This window comes from Microcaecilia unicolor, chromosome 1 (genome assembly GCF_901765095.1).
Source record: "Microcaecilia unicolor chromosome 1, aMicUni1.1, whole genome shotgun sequence".
Taxonomy (NCBI): Eukaryota; Metazoa; Chordata; class Amphibia; order Gymnophiona; family Siphonopidae; genus Microcaecilia; species Microcaecilia unicolor.
In genome coordinates, this window is record NC_044031.1 from 430,101,966 (window position 1) to 430,122,655 (window position 20,690).

The 20,690-nt window shown below is 44.8% G+C and overlaps 1 protein-coding gene across 2 annotated transcripts in view; it reads right to left on the reverse strand.

The window, feature by feature from the left end:
• The window catches only part of ACOT13 (acyl-CoA thioesterase 13), a 55,970-nt gene that overhangs the window by 14,866 nt on the left and 20,414 nt on the right, over nt 1-20,690 (reverse strand). For both annotated transcript variants that reach the window (XM_030212229.1, XM_030212220.1), the window contains exon 3: nt 4,889-5,073. In XM_030212229.1, the coding sequence (XP_030068089.1) occupies nt 4,889-5,073 (185 nt within the window). The remainder of the gene's footprint in view (nt 1-4,888; nt 5,074-20,690) is intronic.

Consider the following 20,690-nt stretch of genomic DNA (forward strand, 5'->3'; position numbering starts at 1 on the left):
GTAACAGTAAGATACTTGAGCAACTGGGCACATGATGGAAGGACGCTGCAGATGATAGAAGTCTAATCAGCAGACAAGACTCTTGTTGCCATATCAAAGGCAGACAAGACATAAATTATGTCATTTAACAGTGCTTCATTTAAATCCAAAAGCAGCTTCTGCAGTTTTTTTATCATTGAATTCAGTTGCCAGATGTCTAAAATGTGTTAAGCTTTTATATATTGATACTAGCATTTTATAGGTGCTGTTCCATCTAGGTGGAGCAGCCTGTTTAAGGCTAGTCTCAAGCTTTTAGAGAATGACATGGAGACAAAGTTGTCCCCATCCCAGTGTCATTCCCTACACTCAGCACAGATTAGTCAGAGAGGTCCTGAGGAAAGAAGAGAAGCCCTCCACCCTAAGCTTCTACTGCAGAAGCTCTACTTAGGTAGGTCAAGTTTAGCTTGGAGCCCTGATGAAATTGTAACTTTTAAACTGAGGGCCAAGCCTGACCAATTCTGATGCCTTTTTGGAAAGACAGAACTAATACTGGGACTCCCAGCCCACAAAAAGCTGGTTGTGCTGTCCTTAGACAGACTTGTGAATTCCGTGGCCTTGCCAAAAAAGGTTATGGGAAAGAACTTTACAGAGAGAGACCAAGACTGATTTTTGTGTTTATTTTCTCCTGACCTGTTAGAAGGGAATAGGTCACCCATTTCCTTGCACATAAATAAAATAATTTTTATTTCGCATTTAAACCTCAGTGTGGTTCTGTGTTTTTTTTTTTCCCAAGGCTCCAGCACTGCCCTTGCTCACGCTACTACACTAGGATATTAGATACTGTCGTGTTCCCCCCCCCCCCCCCCCCAATATTTAGAGACATTCAACCAGTCAGGATTGTCTTCTGTCTGGTTAAATGCTGGAAAACAAGTGGGTTAGCAGCTAGTGGATAACCGATTATATCGGGCAATATAACAGGTTAGCCACATATTTTTAAAATGTGACTGGCCAAGTTTGGTGGCCATATTGTCCATGTGGAACCCTAAAATATCTTTGGCCAGTCTGATTTTAATCAGCCAGGGTTGAATATCAGCTTGGCATGTTAAATTCTGACTGACCAAAGATAAACTGGATATTCAATGCCAGTCAATGGCCTCTGTGAGAGTATATTGGAACCATACATATTTGAGGGTTTTTTTTTACAAATGTTTTATTTGTAAAGATTTATAATTTTTTATAAGTACAAACATTTGATACAGAAATAAGAGTAACACTCAACACCAGAAATATCCATTCATTTAAGGGTAAATAGAGTCCACTCTAATTAGCCTTCAAGTTGGAAGACAAAGGACATTGGAGGAAAGATACCCCTCCATTCTAAATAACTCTAGTATGTACATCCAGAAAACACCAACATTTCTTCCTCAAAATACAGCTCAACTTGATAAAAAATTAAATTTAAAATACGAATCTTAGTTTCAAAAGCAAATGATACAAATAGAATTACTCGATCTACATTTTCTAAAGAAGTTTCTTAAATTTCAGTGATACATCTATCCCCCCTAAAGTTGTTCTGCACCTCCATGTTTTCAATATGGCAAGTAATAGATCTTCACTATTGGCGGAACAGCCTCAGCTGGAAGTTTTAAAATTTTCAACAGGTATTTATTAAACAAGACTCTAGGAGCCATATAAGTATCTGACCCATTTCCTACTGGCTTTTTAAAAATGGTAAAATGTTGGACAACGCCACTTTTAACTTGTCTTAATAGTTTGCTGTCGTAGGGCATTCTGCCAACAGTATTAAAGTATACAATTGTATAGCCCCTTTTTAAAGGGGGTAGTTCAGATGGATGAAGTTAACCTCTTACTGTTCATTCTCTCAATTGCCTATTGAAAGCAAGTTTATCGAGAAGTTTGTTTATGTGCAACTACAGGAATTTCTGGAGATGACTGGAGCACAATAGCAGGCCATCAAGCTTTTGGGGAAATCATGGAACAGAGACTGATATCTTATTTCTCCTACTTGATTTAACTACAGCCTTCGATACTGTAAATCACTATTTGCTTATAACAAGGCTGATTTGGGATTTCAGGGGAAAATTTTGAGACTGGTTTGTTTCTTTCTGAGATCTCAACATGTTGTTTGGAATGGGAAGAACTCTGAAAGTGTATCTTTTTATTGAGGCCTACCTCAGGATTCAGTACTGCCCCCCCCTATTTTTTAAATTTGTATTTAAGCCCAATAGTTTTGATTACAGAGCACTGTGGCTTAGATTGCAATTTATTAGCAGATGATGTGCGATTATAGCTAGAATTTAAGAAAAATCAGGGTATTCCCATGAGGCGTTTAGAGAAGTGTTTGCATGAGTTTTCAGAACGGTTTAAGACCAATGAACTAAATGTTAATTTAGAGAAGACCCGCTATATGTGGTTCTCTAGACATCAGAAGACACTCCTTTATGCCATCTATGGATCATGTTCCTTAGGTAGAAAAATAAGTGGGGAAAAATATTCTAGGAGTCTGGTGGGATATATAATTTAATTTTGACTAACAGATTTCTTCATCTGTAAACTTGTGATTACTTTAGTTATGTTTAATTGATTTAGTAGGTCCAGCGATTGTTTAAATTTGTGAAGGAGTGGAACGGTGCTGGTTGAAGATTATTATAATTTGCCTCAAGCTGTTTGATGAGGGAAATAATCATGTTCTGTAATCTATCTCTGGATGTTCTCCTGTGCTGACTAGCCTAAGAACAGGGGCGTAGCTACGGGTGGGCCTGGGTGGGCCCAGGCCCGCCCACCCAAGCGCACACACACACACTGCAACTGCAGCAACAGTGCGTACCATGGCAGAGACGGCACCCGCTCGCACTCTGGCTCAGCTCTCCTCTCTCCAGGTTCCTTTCAGCCCGATTTCAGCTCAGGCCCGCCCACCACAACCCAAGCGCACACACTCACTGACTGCAGCAGCCTCCTAGCGTACTACACGTCGCACCGTTGCGGGCACCCGCTCACTGCCGCTCAGCTGATCTATCATCTCTCCAGTAAGTTGCAGGTCGCATCAGCGCGTCGTTGTTTTCCATCCTACGCGGAAGTGGCTGTGTGTGGCGGCGGGCGTGCTCAGCCTCGCTCTTGCTCCACTAGGCCTCAGCTCCGTCCGCTGAGCTCGCTCGTGGCAACTCAACTGGCATCTGAGGGGCGGGCATAGCTGCATGTGCACGCACGGCACGCAGAGTTAGTGCAAGCCTCAGCCTGCCCTGGCCTGCCCTGAAATGTGGGAATTTGGGAAAATCGAAATTCGAATCGAGATCATTCCAGAATCGAGTACCTTTACTTTACTGCCAACTCCAAGCAGCAGCAGCAGCAGCTGCCAGCCCATACAGATAAGCCCAGCTGCCAGGTAAAACAAATGTTTAGGTTTTTTTTTTTTTTAATATGTACAATGTAATGCTGGTGGTGGGCTCTTCACTGCCTGTGGGAGTGGGGGGAGGAATATGTATTTAATCATTAAATATACATTTTTTCCCCCTTGGCAGTGAAGACCCTACCCCCACCCAGAAACCCACCATTAAAACTTATTGTTGGTGGGTTTCTGGGTGGGGGTGGGCTCAGTGCCGAGGTTAAAATGTTAAAAAAAAAAAAAAAAAAAGGTATATTTTTCATGTTGGTGTGGATTTTGGGGTAGGGATGGTTCTGCAGTACCCAGGTTAAAAAAAATAATTAAAAAAAGTTTTATATGTAATGTAAAGGAGTTTCTGGGTGGGGTTGGTCTCTGCAGTGCCCAAGACATTAAAAAAAAAGGTTTTATATTTAATGTTGGTGTGCTTCTGGGTGGGAGGAGGGGAGATGCCAGACTATGGGGGGTGGGTAGGACAAGGCTGATGCTAGGCTACGAGGGGTGGGGAGTACGGTAGGCTGATGCCTAGCAACGGGATGGATGGTAGGAAAGGGAAGGGCTGATGCCGGGCTATGAGGATGGATTGGGGGGTAGGGAAGGATGAGGGATAGGAAAGGGAAGGGCTGATGCCAAGCTACGGGGAAGGTTAGATGGGGAGAGGGAAGGGAAGGGCTGATGCCAGGCTATGAGGATGGATTGGGGGGGGGGGGGTAGGGAAAGGATGGGCTGATGCCAGGCTATGAGGATGGATGGATGAATGGATGGGGGATAGGAAAGGGAAGGGCTGATGCTGGGCTACGGGGAGGGATGAATGGGGGGATGGTAGGGAAAGGAAGGGGTGTTGCCCACCCATATTAGTTTTGGGTCCACCCAAAATGTCAGGTCTGGCTACGCCACTGCCTAAGAACTCTAGATCTATATCTCCCCTACCCAACTAATCGTTCATTCATTTTTTTCTTCCTCTAATCAAACTACTCCTCCTCCCGACCGCTGATGGGATGGCCTACTTCTTAGCCTATAATGTATCTTAGAAAGCTGTGGTAACATTGGTGGATACAAACTCAAGAACCTCAGATGTTAAAAGTTGATGCCTTTCAGAGTAAATGACCTTCCTGTAGGCCCTTGACCTCCTTGATTATTGCACTCAGCAGCTGGATGAAGGCATTTTTATTTATTTATTTATTACATTTGTACCCTGCGCTTTCCCACACATGGCAGACTCAATGCTGCTTACATAAGTAACAATATAAAGAATTACAAAGTCGTAAGACGAATATACAATTTGTAGTAATATTAATGAGGTTAACGGATAAATAAATTGAACATAGGAGGAATTGGGTGCAGAAGGAAAAGAGCGTTAGGAGGTAGGCGTATGAAAATGGAAAAGTTAAATAATGTTCGTTGCAAGTTATGGTTTTATTCGCATGAGCTTAACACTTTACATCCTCAAAAGGATATAAAACAGTACTTCCTCATTCTCTACCAGTAGCACAGTACCATCTCACTCACGTTATGTTCATATCCACGCTGACTCCTGGCAGTCCTCTCTCTGTATAAATGAATGCAGCTGTTGAAATGATATCCACAAGAGTGGCCGTCATACCTCCGTGTAAAGTACCATTTGCATTTGTGTGCTCCTCTTCAACTTTCATTTCACAAACAACCTTCCCTGGACTTGCAGAAATAAAATTCACCTAGTAAAAGAGAAGGAAAAAATTAAGTCTCCCCAACTGTGTACATTCTACATCACCCAAAATATAAGCTTCCAAAATAAATAAGTAAATACCTACATACATAAAACATAAATAAAATGACAATAACTTTATAGTCATTACTGGACCCATCCTAACCCTCTTGGACCTGAATGAATCTGCTTTCTTGTGTTCCAGCACCACTGTTAGGAAAACTCCACCTTAACCTCCAACAGCAATGTAGGAACAGAACTACTAGGGGTCTGCCAGAGCAATCTTGGAAAATAGCACCACATGGGCAGCAATGACTGGGGATGAAGTAAATGGCAGCAGATAAAAATCAGTATCTAATCTGCCTAGTAAGGTTGTTAGAGTTGTATCTTCTGCTCCATGCAGGTTACAATCCTCTATGCCTTTTTTGGGGGGTGTTTTACTAGCTCACAGTAGAAATCAGCTGGCGATAAATGCCAAGATGCCCCTTATATTCCTATGGGTGTCTTGGTGTTTAATGCCACCTGATTTCTACCAGACCCCTTAAGTTTTGCTTTGATTCCATCCTCTTACTATATAGGGATCCTATTTTGTCTCTGTTCTTATCCACACCAGCTCCATCAGGATAACATTCCAGGTATCCACCAGCCTTTCTATGATAAAATAATTTCCTGATACTGATCTTAAGTTTACCTCCTTGCAGCTTCATTTCATGTTCTCTAGTTCTACAGTGCCTCCTTCGAAAAAGATCTGTTTGTTCACTAATGCCCTCTCATGTATTTACACGTCTTTATCATATCTCCCCTGCTCCTCCTGTCTTTTAGCATATACATATTCAGGTCTTAAAGTCTCTTCTCATATGTGTTCAGGTGCAGACCCCATGCCATTTTTGGTGCTGTTCAAGCTGCACAGCAAACGACTCTCTTTCAATTGAAAGAAAAGCTCCGGAATAAGGGCATAGGATGAAGGTGAAAGGAAACAGAATCAGAGGTAATCTAAGGAAATATTTATGAAAAGGGTGGTGAACGTGTGCAACAGCTTTCGGTGAAGACACTATCTGAATTTATTTATTTAATACATTTATAACCCACCAATCTAGCCATCTAGGCGGGGTACAATATAACACTCATTAAAGCCCCCCCCCCAAGATAAAAACATGTAAAAAAAACCCCCACATAAACAGTTAATGCCCCAGAAACACCTGAAAACCCTCCCCTCAAACAAACGCTTTACAAAACAGCCAGGATTTCAACTGCTTTTTGAACTGAGACACAGAAGAGAGTTGGAATAAGAACGTAAGATCTCTCAGGGAGTGAAAAAGTTAGTAGACAGTATAGATAGGCAGATTTGATAATGTTTGCCATTATTTTCTATGTTCCAAAGCCTTTACATGGGCACCAGGGATGTTCAGGTAAGGCTAAGGAAAGGTCATCAGGGGGCAACTGTGGGTTTTGCAAAAAGGAATGGGGCTTGATGGAGTGGCAACATGTTACATCTTTGGTCACTGTGTGGGGGTGAGGATAAGGGGTTATCACCCTTACTACTAGGCAACCAGAGAATTTGGAAACTATGCATTGGTTGAGGCGGGTTGCCAGCAACACAAGCTTTGGGAGCATCTGTACACACTTAGGGCCAGAAGCACAAAACCTAACGAGACCACAACTTGCGTTTTAAACTGGTTCCAGCCAGTTTAAAACGCAAGTAGTTTACCCGGGACATGCACTAAGGGCATTTTCCCTGCCACGGTAGCAGGCAATGAAAACGGAATGCAAATGATTCAAAAGCTATTATAATGAGCTGCACTACCGTTGCAGCCCATTATAATGAGATGCACTACCGTTTTTCCGATTCCCTTACCGTAGGAACCCTAACGGGAGGTCTGCACCTCTCGTTAGGGCTCCTGTGAGGGAATCGGAAAGGAAAAGGGCCCCCAAAAAAGGTAAAAAAGAAAAAAAAAAGCAGGGAGCGCATGTGAGGGGCGTCCTTTAAGGACGTACTCTCCCTGCGCTTGTGAGAGATGGTTTTTTTTCCGCAGTTTTTTGCTCTGCCGGCGCTCGTGTTTTTTTCCCCCTTCTATTTTGTCTTCGCCGTGCCACTTACCCCTCCACAGCAAAATTTTTCTATTTTCCTGGTTGCCGGAGAATCGGGACGTCCCTTTAGATTAGGCTCCTCTTCCTGGTCTCTTCAGCCAATCAGAGCGCGTTTCACTGACAACAGCCAGCTAAGCCCGCTTTGATTGGCTGAAGAGACCAGGAAGAGGAGCCTAATCAAAAGGGACGTCCCGATTCTCCGACTCAGGTACCGAAGGAATAGAGAATGCAAGTGAGTTACGAGTAGCTCATTTGCATTCCCTATCGTTGATGCATTCCCGTTCCCTACCGATTCGCTATGGAATCCGTAGGGAACGGGAATTACCGACGTCTTTAGTGCATCTTGCTCTTAGTGAGCTAGTGTTTCTGAGGAGAGGCAGACGTTAGCCACACATAGACAAATGTGGCTTAATGGGACAGAATCAGCATGGGTTCAGTCAAGGGAAGTCTTGCCTCACCAATTTGCTTCATTTCTTTGAAGGTGTAGATATAGGTGAGCTGGTTGATGTATCTAGAGTTTCAGAAAGATTTTGACAAAAGTTCCTCATGAAAGACTCCTGAGAAAATTAAACAGTCATGGGGATAGGAGGCAATGTGGATTAGGAATTGATTATTGGACAGAAAACAGGGGGATAGGGTTAAATGCCATTTTTTTCAGTGGAGGAGGTCAAATAGTGGAGTGCCACAGGGATTAGGACTGGTGCTATACAACATATTTATAAATGATCTGGAAATCAAAATGACACAAAGTGAGGTGATTAAATTTACAGATGACAAAACTATTCAAAGTTATTAAAACACATGCAAACTGTGAAAAACTGCAGGAAGATCTTAGGAAATTGAAAGACCGGTCATCCAAATGGCAGATGAAATTTTAATATGGACAAATGCAAAGTGATGCACCTTAGGAACAATAATCCAAATCTTAGTTATCCGATGCTAGGGTCAACTTTGGGAGTCCACACCCAAGAAAAAGATCTAGGTGTCATTGCAAACAATATGCTGAAATATTCTGCCCAGTGTGTTGTGGTGGTGGTAGTGGCGCAATAGCTAAAAAAGCAAACAGGAATTATTAAGAAACGGATGGTAAATAGGATCAAGAATACTATAATGCCTCTGTATGGCTTCATGGTGCGACCTCACCTTGAGTTTTGTGTACAATTCCGGTCACAGTATCTAAAAAAAAAAATATATATAGTGGAATCAGAAAAGATTCAAAGAAGAGCGACCAAAATGATAAAGAGGATGGAACTCCTCTCATATGAGGAAAGGTTAAAGAGGTTAGGGCTCTTCAGCTTGGAAAAAAAGAGGCAGCTGAAGGGAGATGTGATTGATGTCTACAAAATCCTGAGTGGTATATAAACGGTAAAAATGAATTGATTTTTTTATTCTTTCAAAAAGTAAAAAAATTACAGGACACTGGGTACAGTGCTTAAAGTCATTGGGAACTTGAGTGGACATGGAAGGAAAAACCTCAACAGCCAAATCAAACTCGATGGTGCTTCACAAAAGGGTAAGGCACCAGAGAAAATGAAAGGGGAAACGCGGTCGAAGTCAAGGCCTAAAAGCAAACCAGTGATATGGGAATAATAATAATAAAAAAAACAAACAAAAAAAAAAACCCTTAAAAACAGGAAAAAGAAAAGAAAACAATAAGGGAAGGAAAAAGAAGTCATCTGAAAAGGGAAACCTGTGAAAAGCAGCACAAAACAAGCCAAACGGCACTCAAGATAAGCTCTTTGGACTGAACTGTGAAGAGCAGCTAAAAAACCCCAAAACACACAGCCACTCTTCATCGCAGTAAAAAAAAGAACTGTGATAACTGCACTCTTGTGGCAGGCAGGGAAGCACTTGTGCATGCGTAGTAGAGCGTTGTCTCGTGCTCCACAAAGCTCTTAATAGCTTGTCATAAGCTCCAGACCGGGCCATGCGGAATCGCATTACCCATATGTGAGAATAAATAAGCCTGCTTGTTCGCTGAGAACTAATTTTAGAAAATTATTCCAAAAACGAAAAAAAAAAAGACTTCTCTCTGCATAAAGCAGAGGATACTAAAACTGCATCATTACATCATTGGTATTGGAATCCAGACATTCAAGTGATTTCTTCCAGCTCACTCTTATGAGAAAAATGTTTGTGAACCCTTTGCTCAGTAACTGGTGGCACATCCTTGAGCAGCAATAACTTTAATTAAATATGCCCTATTGAGGGGAAGTTGAGGGGAGGTGGTTGGGCAAGAAGGATTTGTTAAGATTAGATAGTTTAATGTTAAAGATTTGGACGATGAGGCCAAGGGATTAGAGTTGAAGGGGTACTCTTATCAGATCTGGTCAGCCTACGGGTTGTTTTGTAATAGAGGGACTCTACCTTAAACCAAATGTAGCAGATTATTTATCTGTTAAATAAGGGTTTGGTTTACATAATTGAAGACCCTCTCTTTTCTCTCTACAATTATAAAACAGGTCTCAAATTGGGGAACGAGCAGTTAATGGTGAATAACACAGGATGAGAAGGGGGGGGCGCTTTATAGGAAATGCTGGGCAGAATGGATCATACTAAGTGTTAATGAGAGAATAACTACTGTGGCATTGTTATCGGGTTTTGCCTCCAAGTTCTGTTTCTTTACATCTTTGTTATTTTGCCAAGTTAAACCATACAAAACAGTTAACTATCAAAATGTTAGTATATCTTTAGGTTAATCAATGTATGGTGATGAATCATGTTTTTTTTTGCAAGCAAGCCAAACCACCACAAGGGTGGAGGTACATAAATTCCTACGAAAAGTAGAATCTGAGGAAAGGGGGAGTAGGAGGAGTAGGCTCTTGAACAACACTAGTAGGCGACGTAGATTAGGAACAATCTCTTTATTTAAATATACACTCGACTCAACACAGCCGTGTTTCGGCGCTACAGACACCTTCTTCAGGAGTCTTGTGATATATAAATATACGAATATTAAGCTCAAAGAGAATGAAAACAAGGCTTCTACTACAATTGTAATCCACTGCCGATGCAGGAAAAAAGCTCAGCGTATTCAATTGCACAGAAGTGCAATTGAATACGCTGAGCTTTTTTCCTGCATCGGCAGTGGATTACAATTGTAGCAGAAGCCTTGTTTTCATTCTCTTTGAGCTTAATATTCGTATATTTATATATCACAAGACTCCTGAAGAAGGCGTCTGTAGCGCCGAAACACGGCTGTGTTGAGTCGAGTGTATATTTAAATAAAGAGATTGTTCCTAATCTACGTCGCCTACTAGTGTTGTTCAAGAGCCTACTCCTCCTACTCCCCCTTTCCTCAGATTCATGTTTTTTTTTGCCATGTTTAGCACCAACTTTAAATAATAAAGCATACTGAAGAGGGGGGGGGGAGGGTGGATCGAGGGGGATAGGGAAAGGGGGGAGGGAGAAATGACTAAAATAAGTTGATGACAGACTCTGTCAGTTAAGAGGCTGTGACTGTTTGTTTGTTTGCTGGCGTTTTGTTCAAGCCAGATGTCTGTATTTTAGATGCTTTGTCGTCAATAAAAAATGTTGAAACTTAAAACATGTCCTATTAACTGTCGGCCAGTCTGTCACATCACCTTTGAGAAATTATAGCCTATTTTTCCATAGAAAACTAATTCAAATCTTGACATGTGAAGGCTTCCTTGCAGGAACAACTTGCTTCAACATTTCAGCAGGGTTTAGGTCAGAACTCTGGCCCAGCCAATCCAAAACTCAAGACCTCTTCTTCAGTCATTTTGTAACAGATTTATCAAAAAGTACACAATCCACAGTAGAGAAAGAGAGAAAAAAATCCATACATCTAGTATAACACTCTCCTGCCAAAAAAAACTCAAACATTGTGCAATTGTTGCTATACACATTTTAGACTAAATATTTGTTTATGATCTTGATAAAAAGTACCTGTTTGGGCACTCAAGAATTACCACAAACACAGCCTGACTTAAATGTTTCGGAATTACTAGAATCTTCTTTGACTGAAATAACTGAAAGACAAACTCTTTTGGTATCTTTTATTTTCCAACAGGATCTGGAACTGGTTAGAAAAACCGCATTAAAGCACTTACAAACCCCATTTTATGGGAAAAAAGTACTAGTCTTTCCAGATGTTACTAAACAGACTCAGGCTAGAAAGAAAGAGTTTTTGGCATTAAGATCCGCTACATTAGCCTTGGGAGCCTCTTTCAATCTCAATTACCCATGCAAATGTAATGTGAAATATCTAGGGGTTAAATATGTATTTTTTGTTTCTGAGCATTTGAAACAATTTATTACACAGAAAAAGGTTTTATAACTTATGTTGGAGCTTAGCAGGTCTGATTAGCCTTAAAAATAGAGACAAGTGAAAAGGGAAAAAATGTGCGGTTTATACTGTTAAGCCTTTACTTTTTATTTTTGAAAGATATCTGAAACTAATCTCCTGAGTAGTATTAATTTCCAGCCCCTTCAATTTGGGGTCTTATACAAGTTGATAATATATATTTTTCCTTTGTTATTTTTTTCTATGGAAAAATTACCTGTAACCTGTTAAACTGCTTTACTTGTTCAAGATATATTCTTGTAAATTAATGAAAATGATAAATAATGAATTTTAAAAAAAAGTACCTGTTTGGGGTTTTTTGGGGGGGAGAGTGTTTGATAGTAGATGTACAGATTTATTTATGGATTTATAGTCTGTCTAAACCACGGGTTCTCAATTCAGACCTTGGGAGACATCTAGCCAATCTGGTTTTCAGTATACCCACAATGAATATGCATGAAATAAATTTGCATACAATGTGAAGTTAACATACATAATCTATAACAAGTAACATAACACAAACAATATCCTAAGTGCCCCTGGAGGATATAATGGGGTAGTTCTACAAATTGAAGAGTATCTTCTGGACCGGATGGTATTCATCCCAGAGTACTCAAACTGAAAAGAACTTATGGAGCTATTGTTAGTAATATGTAATTTATCCTTAAAATTGAGTGTGTTACCAGAAGATTGAAGGGTGGCCAAAGTAATGCCAGTTTTTAAAAAGGGTTCCAGACGTGATCCAGGAAATAATATACCGATAAGCTTGACGTCGGTGCCAAGCAAAATGGTAGAGACTATTATAAAGAACAAAATTTCAGAGCATATACATAAGCATGGATTAATGAGACAAAGCCAACACAGATTTAGTGAAGGGAAATCTTGCCTTACCAATCTACTACATTTCTTTGAAGGGGTGAACAAACATGTGGATAAAGGTGAGCTGGTTGATATTGTGTATCTGCATTTTCAGAAGGTGTTTGACAAAGTACCTCATGAAAGACTCCAGAGGAAATTGGAGAGTCATGGGATACGAGGTACCGTCTTATTATTATTATTACATTTATATCCCACATTTTTCCCACTGAATGCAGGCTCAAAGTGGTTTACATAAACTGTAGAGGCTACAGTGCAATAAGAAAAATTATACAAATTGAGAATGAGATATAAAATAACAATTAAACAGCAAAAAAGGCAAGTGATAGTAACAGGTAATTATTGTCTTTGGATCTTAATTTATAGCATAAGTTAATTTGGGTTAAGTTGAACCTGGGGAATAAGCCTTCTTGAACAAAACTGATTTCAATAATTTTCGGAAGTTCAGATAGTTCTGGGTAGATTTCACTGATTTGGGTAGGGCATTCCATAGCTGAGTGCCTATGTATGTAAAGTTGGAGGCGTAAATTGATTTGTATTTGATACCATTACAGTCTGGGTAGTGTAAGTTCAGATAAGATCGTGAGGTATTGTGGATTAAAAACTGGTTAAAAGATAGAAAACAGAAAGTAGGGTTAAATGGTCAGTATGCTCAATAGAGAAGGGTAGTTAGTGGGGTTCCTCAGGGCTCTGTGCTGGGACCGCTGCTTTTTAACATATTTATAAATGACCTAGAGATGGGAGTAACTAGTGAGGTAATTAAATTTGCTGACGACACAAAGTTATTCAAAATCATTAAATCGCGGGAGGATTGTGAAAAATTACAAGAGGACCTTACAAGGCTGGGAGACCGGGCGTCTAAATGGCAGATGACGTTTAACGTCAGCAAGTGCAAAGTGATGCATGAGGAACCCGAATTACAGCTACGTCATGCGAGATTCCACTTTAGGAGTCACTGACCAAGAAAGGGATCTAGGTATCGTCGTTGATGATACATTGAAACCTTTCGCTCAGTGTGCTGCGGCGGCTAAGAAAGCAAATAGAATGTTAGGTATTATTAGGAAAGGAATGGAAAACAAAAATGAGGACGTTATAATGCCTTTGTATCGCTCCATGGTGCGACTGCACCTTGAATATTGTGTTCAATTCAGGTGACAACAAAATGGGTAAACTTCTTGCAAAATTTCTAAAAGGTTAAACCCCCCCCCCCCCAAAAACAGAGAGTATATTCCCTACGTACAGTCTAGTCAAGGCCAAATTATAATGGTCTCCAAAGGCAAAATTGAATTATTTGAAGAATTCTATTCTAAACTATTTAAATCCGAATAATCAGGATCTGTTCAAGACCTAGATAGAGTTTAAAAACTGGTATCTCACCCATCTCTTCCCCCCAACTAAGAAAGAATTCTTGGATTCCCCTATCATCCCCAGACATATTAGATACCATATCTTCCTTAGCCACTAACGAGGTTCCAGGACCTGATGGTCTAACCACCGAGTTTTATTTAAAACAATTCAATATTGTTCTCTTACCATACCTTCTGGAATATTTCTACTACATTAGAGAACACCCTGTTCAACAATGTAGATTACAGAAGCAACCGTCATTCTTATCCCAAACTTGGCAGAGATTCATGCAAAGTCCAAAACTATAGACCTATTTTGCTACTGAATATCTATTACAAAATTCTAACTAAAATCCTTACTGAATGCCTAAACAAAATCACTGGCCAAGTGCTCCACTGGGCGTTGGAGAAGGGAGAAAGGTTTAATAGACTGGAGTGGAAGTGAACCTCCTTGGCAGCTCTTTCTCCCTTCTCCACCGCCCCCTCCCCCCCGAGTCTTACATCTTTTGCCCGCTCTTTCCAGTCTGTGTGGTCATTTTCACTGCCCTGAAGCGTTCTCTCTCCGGCACCAGCGATTCACAGTCAGCCTTTTGCCAGCGTCCAAGCCTCTTCTCAGGCGCATCCCCGCCTATTCTAATGCAACTTCCTGTTTTCCGAAGAGGTGAGACGTGCCTGAGTAGAGGCTCCGATGCCAGCAGAAGGCTATGTGAATCGCCGGTTCCAGAGGGAGAACGCTTCAGGGCAGTGAAAATGACCACGCGGATGGGAGAGAGCGGGCGAAAGATGTAAGAGACCTCGGGCACTGCTATGGTAAGCGACAGCAGCTTGGGTGACAGCGGGCGGGCGGGAGGGAGAAAGGTAGGGAAATCCCAAATCGAGACTCCCGATTTTTTTACAAAACAAATTGATAAATTGATTCAAATCATGAATTGTACAGCACTAATTGACAGCATTCACTCCCAGCAAAGAGCTGGATCTTTCCTAGACCTTCCATGTTTGCTAGAGGACGGGGGGTAGTTGAGAACAAACTCCCAATCTGCAGGGCAGAGACTCTTGTGCACACTACACAACTAAGTTATTTTCCTTTGTTTGAATTTGCATTAAAGATTTGGTTCAAGAGTTCCGAGTCTTCACAGTGATGTTCTATACTCTGGTTAACTGCATGCTAATCTCCTGAGTAGAAAGAGTCTATCAGGAGACAGAGCAGAAAACTCAGTAAAGTCCAATTACAGTTGGTCTGCAAAGAAAGGGAGAAAAAAAAGACACAACCTTTAAATATGTGCATGAAAAGTTTCAAATTACAAAGAGAGTGTGATGTGAACTTCACAAACAAGCAGTGAAACTATCTAATATTAATACAAATTATCATAAAATTGTAATCCACAACAATACTTTAAGAAGAGTGGAATGGTCAATAAATCAAATCAAAGGTAAAATTATGTATCATACCTGATAATTTTCTTTCCATTAATCATAGCTGATCAATCCATAGACTGGTGGGTTGTGTCCATCTACCAGCAGGTGGCGATAGAGAGCAATCCTTTTGCCTCCCTATATGTGGTCATGTGCTGCCGGAAACTCCTCAGTATGTCGATATCAAAGCTCCATCCGCAGGACTCAGCACTTAGAGAATTACACCCACAAAGGGACACTCTGCCCAGCTCACCACCGCCGAAACGGGGGAGGGGAATTAACCCAGCTCATCCCCACACAAGTGGGGGAGGGGAATACGTCCAGCTCATCCCCGCGGAGCAGGGGAGGGACACCACACCCGCCGATGCGGGGGGATCTGGCTTATCCTGCAACCGCAACCGCGGGAGGAGCTGACTGACCCTAACACCGCCGAAGCGGGATGGGTACAAAGCTGCCCTACAGCCGCACGAAGCGGGAGGGAGCGCCGGCAGAATTTAGGTCTCAATCCAGCCCCGTAAAACGGAGGGGAGAGGATGCAGCAGCTCACTGTAACACAAATCGTCTCAACTCCTGAAGAATCCAATTGAAAAAACTTGAACACGAAGTCCTCCTGAACAGGAACTGAAGACTAAACTGAACCTGAAATGCAACCAGAATATATACAGTACAGATATCTGGGAGGGGCTATGATTGATCAGCTATGATTAATGGAAAGAAAATTATCAGGTATGATACATAATTTTACCTTCCATATCATCATGCTGATCAATCCGTAGACTGGTGGGATGTACCGAAGCAGTACTCACCCCAGGGCGGGACATAGAAATCCCTGACCGCAACCACTGAAGCTCCAAACCGGGCCTCCGCCCGAGCAGCCACAGTCAGCGGTAATGACATGGAGAAGGTATGAGGCGATGCCCAAGTTGCCGCCTTACAAATCTCTTCCAAGGAGACGGACCCGGCCTCTGCCATTGAGGCCGCCTGTGCTCTAGTGGAGTGAGCCTTCAGCCGGATAGGCGGCACCTTCCCCGAGGCCACATAAGCTGCTGCAATGGCTTCCTTGACCCATCGTGCCACTGTAGGCTTGGCAGCCTGCAGACCCTTACGAGGACCTGCGAACAGCACAAACAGATGATCCGACTTCCGGAAATCACTGGTCACTTCCAAGTATCTGATGATGACCCGTCGCACATCTAGATATTTGAGAGCAGAATACTCCTCTGGGTAGTCCTCTCTACGAAAGGACGGTAGACAGAGCTGCTGATTCACATGGAAGCGAGAAACAATCTTGGGCAGGAAGGAAGGCACTGTGCGAACAGACACTCCTGCTTTCAACGTCAGGTCTTTCAGAGATGCCCTCGGCAAGGGTTCAAAAGGCGGCTTCTGCAAGGCTCTTAGCACCAGATTGAGATTCCACGCAGGTACCACTGAGTGCAGAGGAGGGCGCAGGTGATTAACTCCCTTGAGAAAGCACACCACATTGGGCTGCGAGGCCAGGGAAGCACCCTTCAGGCGACCCCTGACGCAAGCCAGAGCCGCTACCTGGACTTTAAGGACTGAGCGACAGGCCTTTTTCCAGACCTTCTTGCAGGAACGCCAACACTGAAGAAATTGGAGCAGTGAAGGGGAGAAAGAGAACCTGCCCTCACACCACGATGCAAAGGTACGCCAAACCCTGGCGTAGCAGTAGAAGTAGAGCGCTTCCTCGCTCTCAGCATAGTGGCGATGACCTTGTCTGAGAAGCCCTTCTTCCTCAATAGCCAGGCTGTAAGATCAAAGAGGGAGGGATCCTCCATCACCACGGGACCCTGATGCAACAGGCCCCGCTCCGCTGGCAGCCGCAGAGGACCGTCCACTGAGAGCCTGATCAAGTCCGCATACCAGGGACGTCTTGGCCAGTCCGGACCCACCAGGATTATCCGGCCCGGATGCTTTGCCATCCGGTCTAGCACCCTGCCCAACATGGGCCAGGGCGGGAACACATAGAGAAGCTCCTGTGTCGGTCACTGTTGGAGAAGAGCATCTACTCCCAGAGATCGAGGGTCCCGTCCTCTGCTGAAAAAGCGCGGCACTTGGCAATTGGCCGATGACGCCATCAGATCTAGGCTCGGCTGGCCCCAGCACCTCGTGATGTCCAAGAACGCCTGAGCAGATAGCTGCCACTCTCCGGGATCCAAGGTATGGCGACTGAGAAAGTCCGCCTTGACATTCATGACCCCCGCAATGTGGGCCACCGACAGCTGTTCCAGGTTCGCTTCCGCCCACTGGCATAGATTCATGGCCTCCTTGGCTAGAGGGGCGCTCTTGGTACCTCCCTAGTGATTGACATAGGCCACAGCCGTGGCATTGTCCGACAGGGCTCGTACTGGCTTCAACGCCAGTACCGGGAGAAACTCCAAAAGCGCCAACCGAATGGCTCTGAGTTCCAGGAGGTTGATAGACCACTTTTCCTCTGCAGGAGACCAGAGCCCCTGCGCTGTCCTTCCCAAGCAGTGGGCTCCCCAGCCGTCAAAGAGGCGTCCGTCGTGACGACAACCCACTCCAGGGTCCAAAGAGGCATTCCTGCTGACAGCTTGTCTGGCCTCAGCCACCAGCTCAGCGCCTTGCGCAGCGCTGGATCCAGGGAAGGCGCACAGCGTAATCCCTCCAACACTGGAGTCCATCGCTGCAAGCAGAGAATGCTGTAGAGGTCTCATATGGGCCCTGGCCCAGGGCACTACTTCCATCGTGGCCGTCATAGAGCCCAACAGCTGCACATAGTCCCAAGCCCGAAGAGGAGAGGCTACTAGGAACTGGTCCACCTGAGCCTGAAGCTTGACAATCCGATTGTCTGGCAGGAACACTCTGCCCCACTTGGGTGTCGAAACAAACTCCCAGATACCCAGGGACTGAGTCGGGCGCAGCTGGCTTTTCTCCCAGTTGATGATCCAACCCCAGGGAGCTCAAAGAGCAATCACCCCGGTCTGAAAGCTCTGCCGCACTCTGCATAAGAGGGTGGCTCGGATCAAACAGTCGTCCAGATAAGGATGGACTTGTACTCCTTCCTTGCGTAGGAAGGCCGCGATGTACCACACCATTACTTTGGAGAAGGTCCGCGGAGCAGAAGCCAACCCGAATGGGAGGGCTCTGAACTGGAAGTGTCGGCGCAGGACTGCAAAACGCAGAAAGCTTTGATGAGTAGGCCAGATGGGAATATGCCAGTAAGCTTCCTTGGTGTCCAAGGATGCCAGGAACTCCCCTGCCTTCTACTGCCGCTATAACAGAGCGGAGAGTCCTCCATTCGGAAGTGTCGAACTTTCAAGGCCCGATTGACCCCTTTGAGGTCGAGTATACGCCGTACAGAACCTCCTTTCTTTGGTACCACAAAAGTAAATGGAGTAACGTCCCTTGCCAAGCTGATCTTCTGGAACCGGAAACGACCGCACCCGGCGGATCAGATTGTCCAAAGTCTGCTGCACTGCCACAGCTTTGACCGGAGACTTGCAGGGAGAGTGCACAACCCGTCTCTTAAGGGTCGGCAGAACTCTAGCTTGTACCGTCTCTGATGACTTCCAGCACCCAAGCGTCTGAAGTTACCCTGGTCCACTCGCCCAGAAACGAGGATAGGCGTCCTCCAATCTGCTCTGAGCCATGGACCAGGGCCTCGTCATTGGGTATAGAGACCCTGGGGGAGGACCCGGAGGACGCACCTCCCGGGACGTCGGTCATCTGCGAAAGAAGTAGCGGCTTTGGGGAGAAGTTCCTTTTGAGGAAGAGGGGGCAGAGTAGCCCGACTTGTCTGGGCGATACGACGGGCTTCTGAAACCTTCCTTATGGAGGAACCGTGGAGGGCACCACTGGCCCGAGCCCTGACCTCCGGTAACCTCTTGCCCTTAGACGTGCCGAGATTGGTCACAATCTTGTCCAGCTCGACCCCAAAGAGCAGCTTGCCTTTAAAAGAGCAACTTAGCCAGGCGAGACTTAAGAGGCGTGGTCAGCAGACCAATGCGTCAGCCAAAGCCAGTGCGTGCAGAGACTGTCTGAGCCATACCTTTAGCCGAGGCTCTCAGACATCATACAGCAAGTCTGCCAGTAGGCCAAGCCCGATTCCAGGGCCGGCCAATCAGCCCTCAGGAAAGGATCCGAGGGGGAAGCCCCTGCACAATTGTCAGGGCACGCCCTGGCCACATAGGAGCCTCAAAACTGATGCCTGCAAACTTAAAGCAAGCCGCCTCGAGTCTTTCTGTCGTGGCGCGTCCTTTAGGGCCGTGCCACCTTCCACCGGCAACGCCGTTTTCTTAGTCACTGTAGTGATTAAAGAATCCACGGAAGGCCAAAAGAAAGGACTCCCGTTCACCTTCAGGGAGAGGAGAGGAGGCGGGACATAGCCCTAGCCACTTTAAAGGCTCGCTTCTGGGAAATCCCATTGAGCCGAATCAGGTGTGCATGGCTTCATATGCACGTGGAAGGTTCTAGGCGGGCGCTTCGTCCCCAGCATAATGGCAGAGCCAGCAGAGGCTGAGGGAGAGACGTCCTCCGTAGAGGAAATCTTTCAAAATGCTCATGGCCTGCACTAAACAGGTTGGGCAAATCCTCTGATCGAAAAGATCCGCGCTGCAGAGGGGTCATTCCGCTATCCATCCGAGCGGGAATCAGGTCTCCTCCAAGGATCCCCAGGGACCATTGGGAGAACTCAGATACGCTGCCCTCATCTACATCAGAGGAGACCGAGTCCTCTAGGGCCTGGAAATCCACCCGAGGGTGTTTGCTTCCGAAGGCCTCAACCCCTTTATCAGACAGGGGAGCAGGGGCAGTGTTTTGCATAAGAAAAGCCTGATGCAGCAGCAAAATGAACTCAGGGGAGAAACCCTCCAAATTGTGCACTTCTGCAGCGGGGGAGAAACAAGCTGCGCATCCAAAATGGCGTCCAGCGCGAAACTCCGAGAAGGAGCCGCGCGGGAAGAACGGCGCTTAACGTTTGCCGCTTTCTTGCTGTCGCCCGAATCAAGGGCGACCATAGCATTAACGTCTCCCACCTCGAGGGCGGCCCAAGAAGAAGCCGTCCGAGCAGAGTGGCCGGCCAAAATGGAGGGGGCGAGCAGCGGGGGATGGGCGCTTATGGCGGGAAAAACCGCCGCACCGGAGGAAGAACCGGGACACTGACCGGACTCCATACTAACGCCCCAAAAAAGGCGATTCAGGCTTTGAAACCCCCGCATCCCCGCTAGACGCGCCCACGCGGTCCGGGGAGCGATTCTTCGTGCCCTCGCCCTCCGACGCCATAAGCCACGTGGAGACCGATCGGGGAACCCCCTGCCCACTACAAAAGGTAAAAATTACCTGCTTCTCGCTCCGAGCTGTAACAAACTGGTGTCCCAGTGAGCAGCTGCAATAAATGCTGATATAAACGTTGAAATAAACACCCTTAAAGGACGTTCAAAAAAATTTTTTTTTTTTTTTAACGGAGCCAGCGGGAGGGGGGAGAAAAGGAGGGACCTGGCACCACCAGGTTTGCACTTGCTCAAAAAGAGCCCTCAACCCCAGGTACTCAACAAAACCTAAGAATTAGGCTTGGAGACCTAGCCAGAGCTGCTGCTGTGTGTGACCACCACCTGCTGA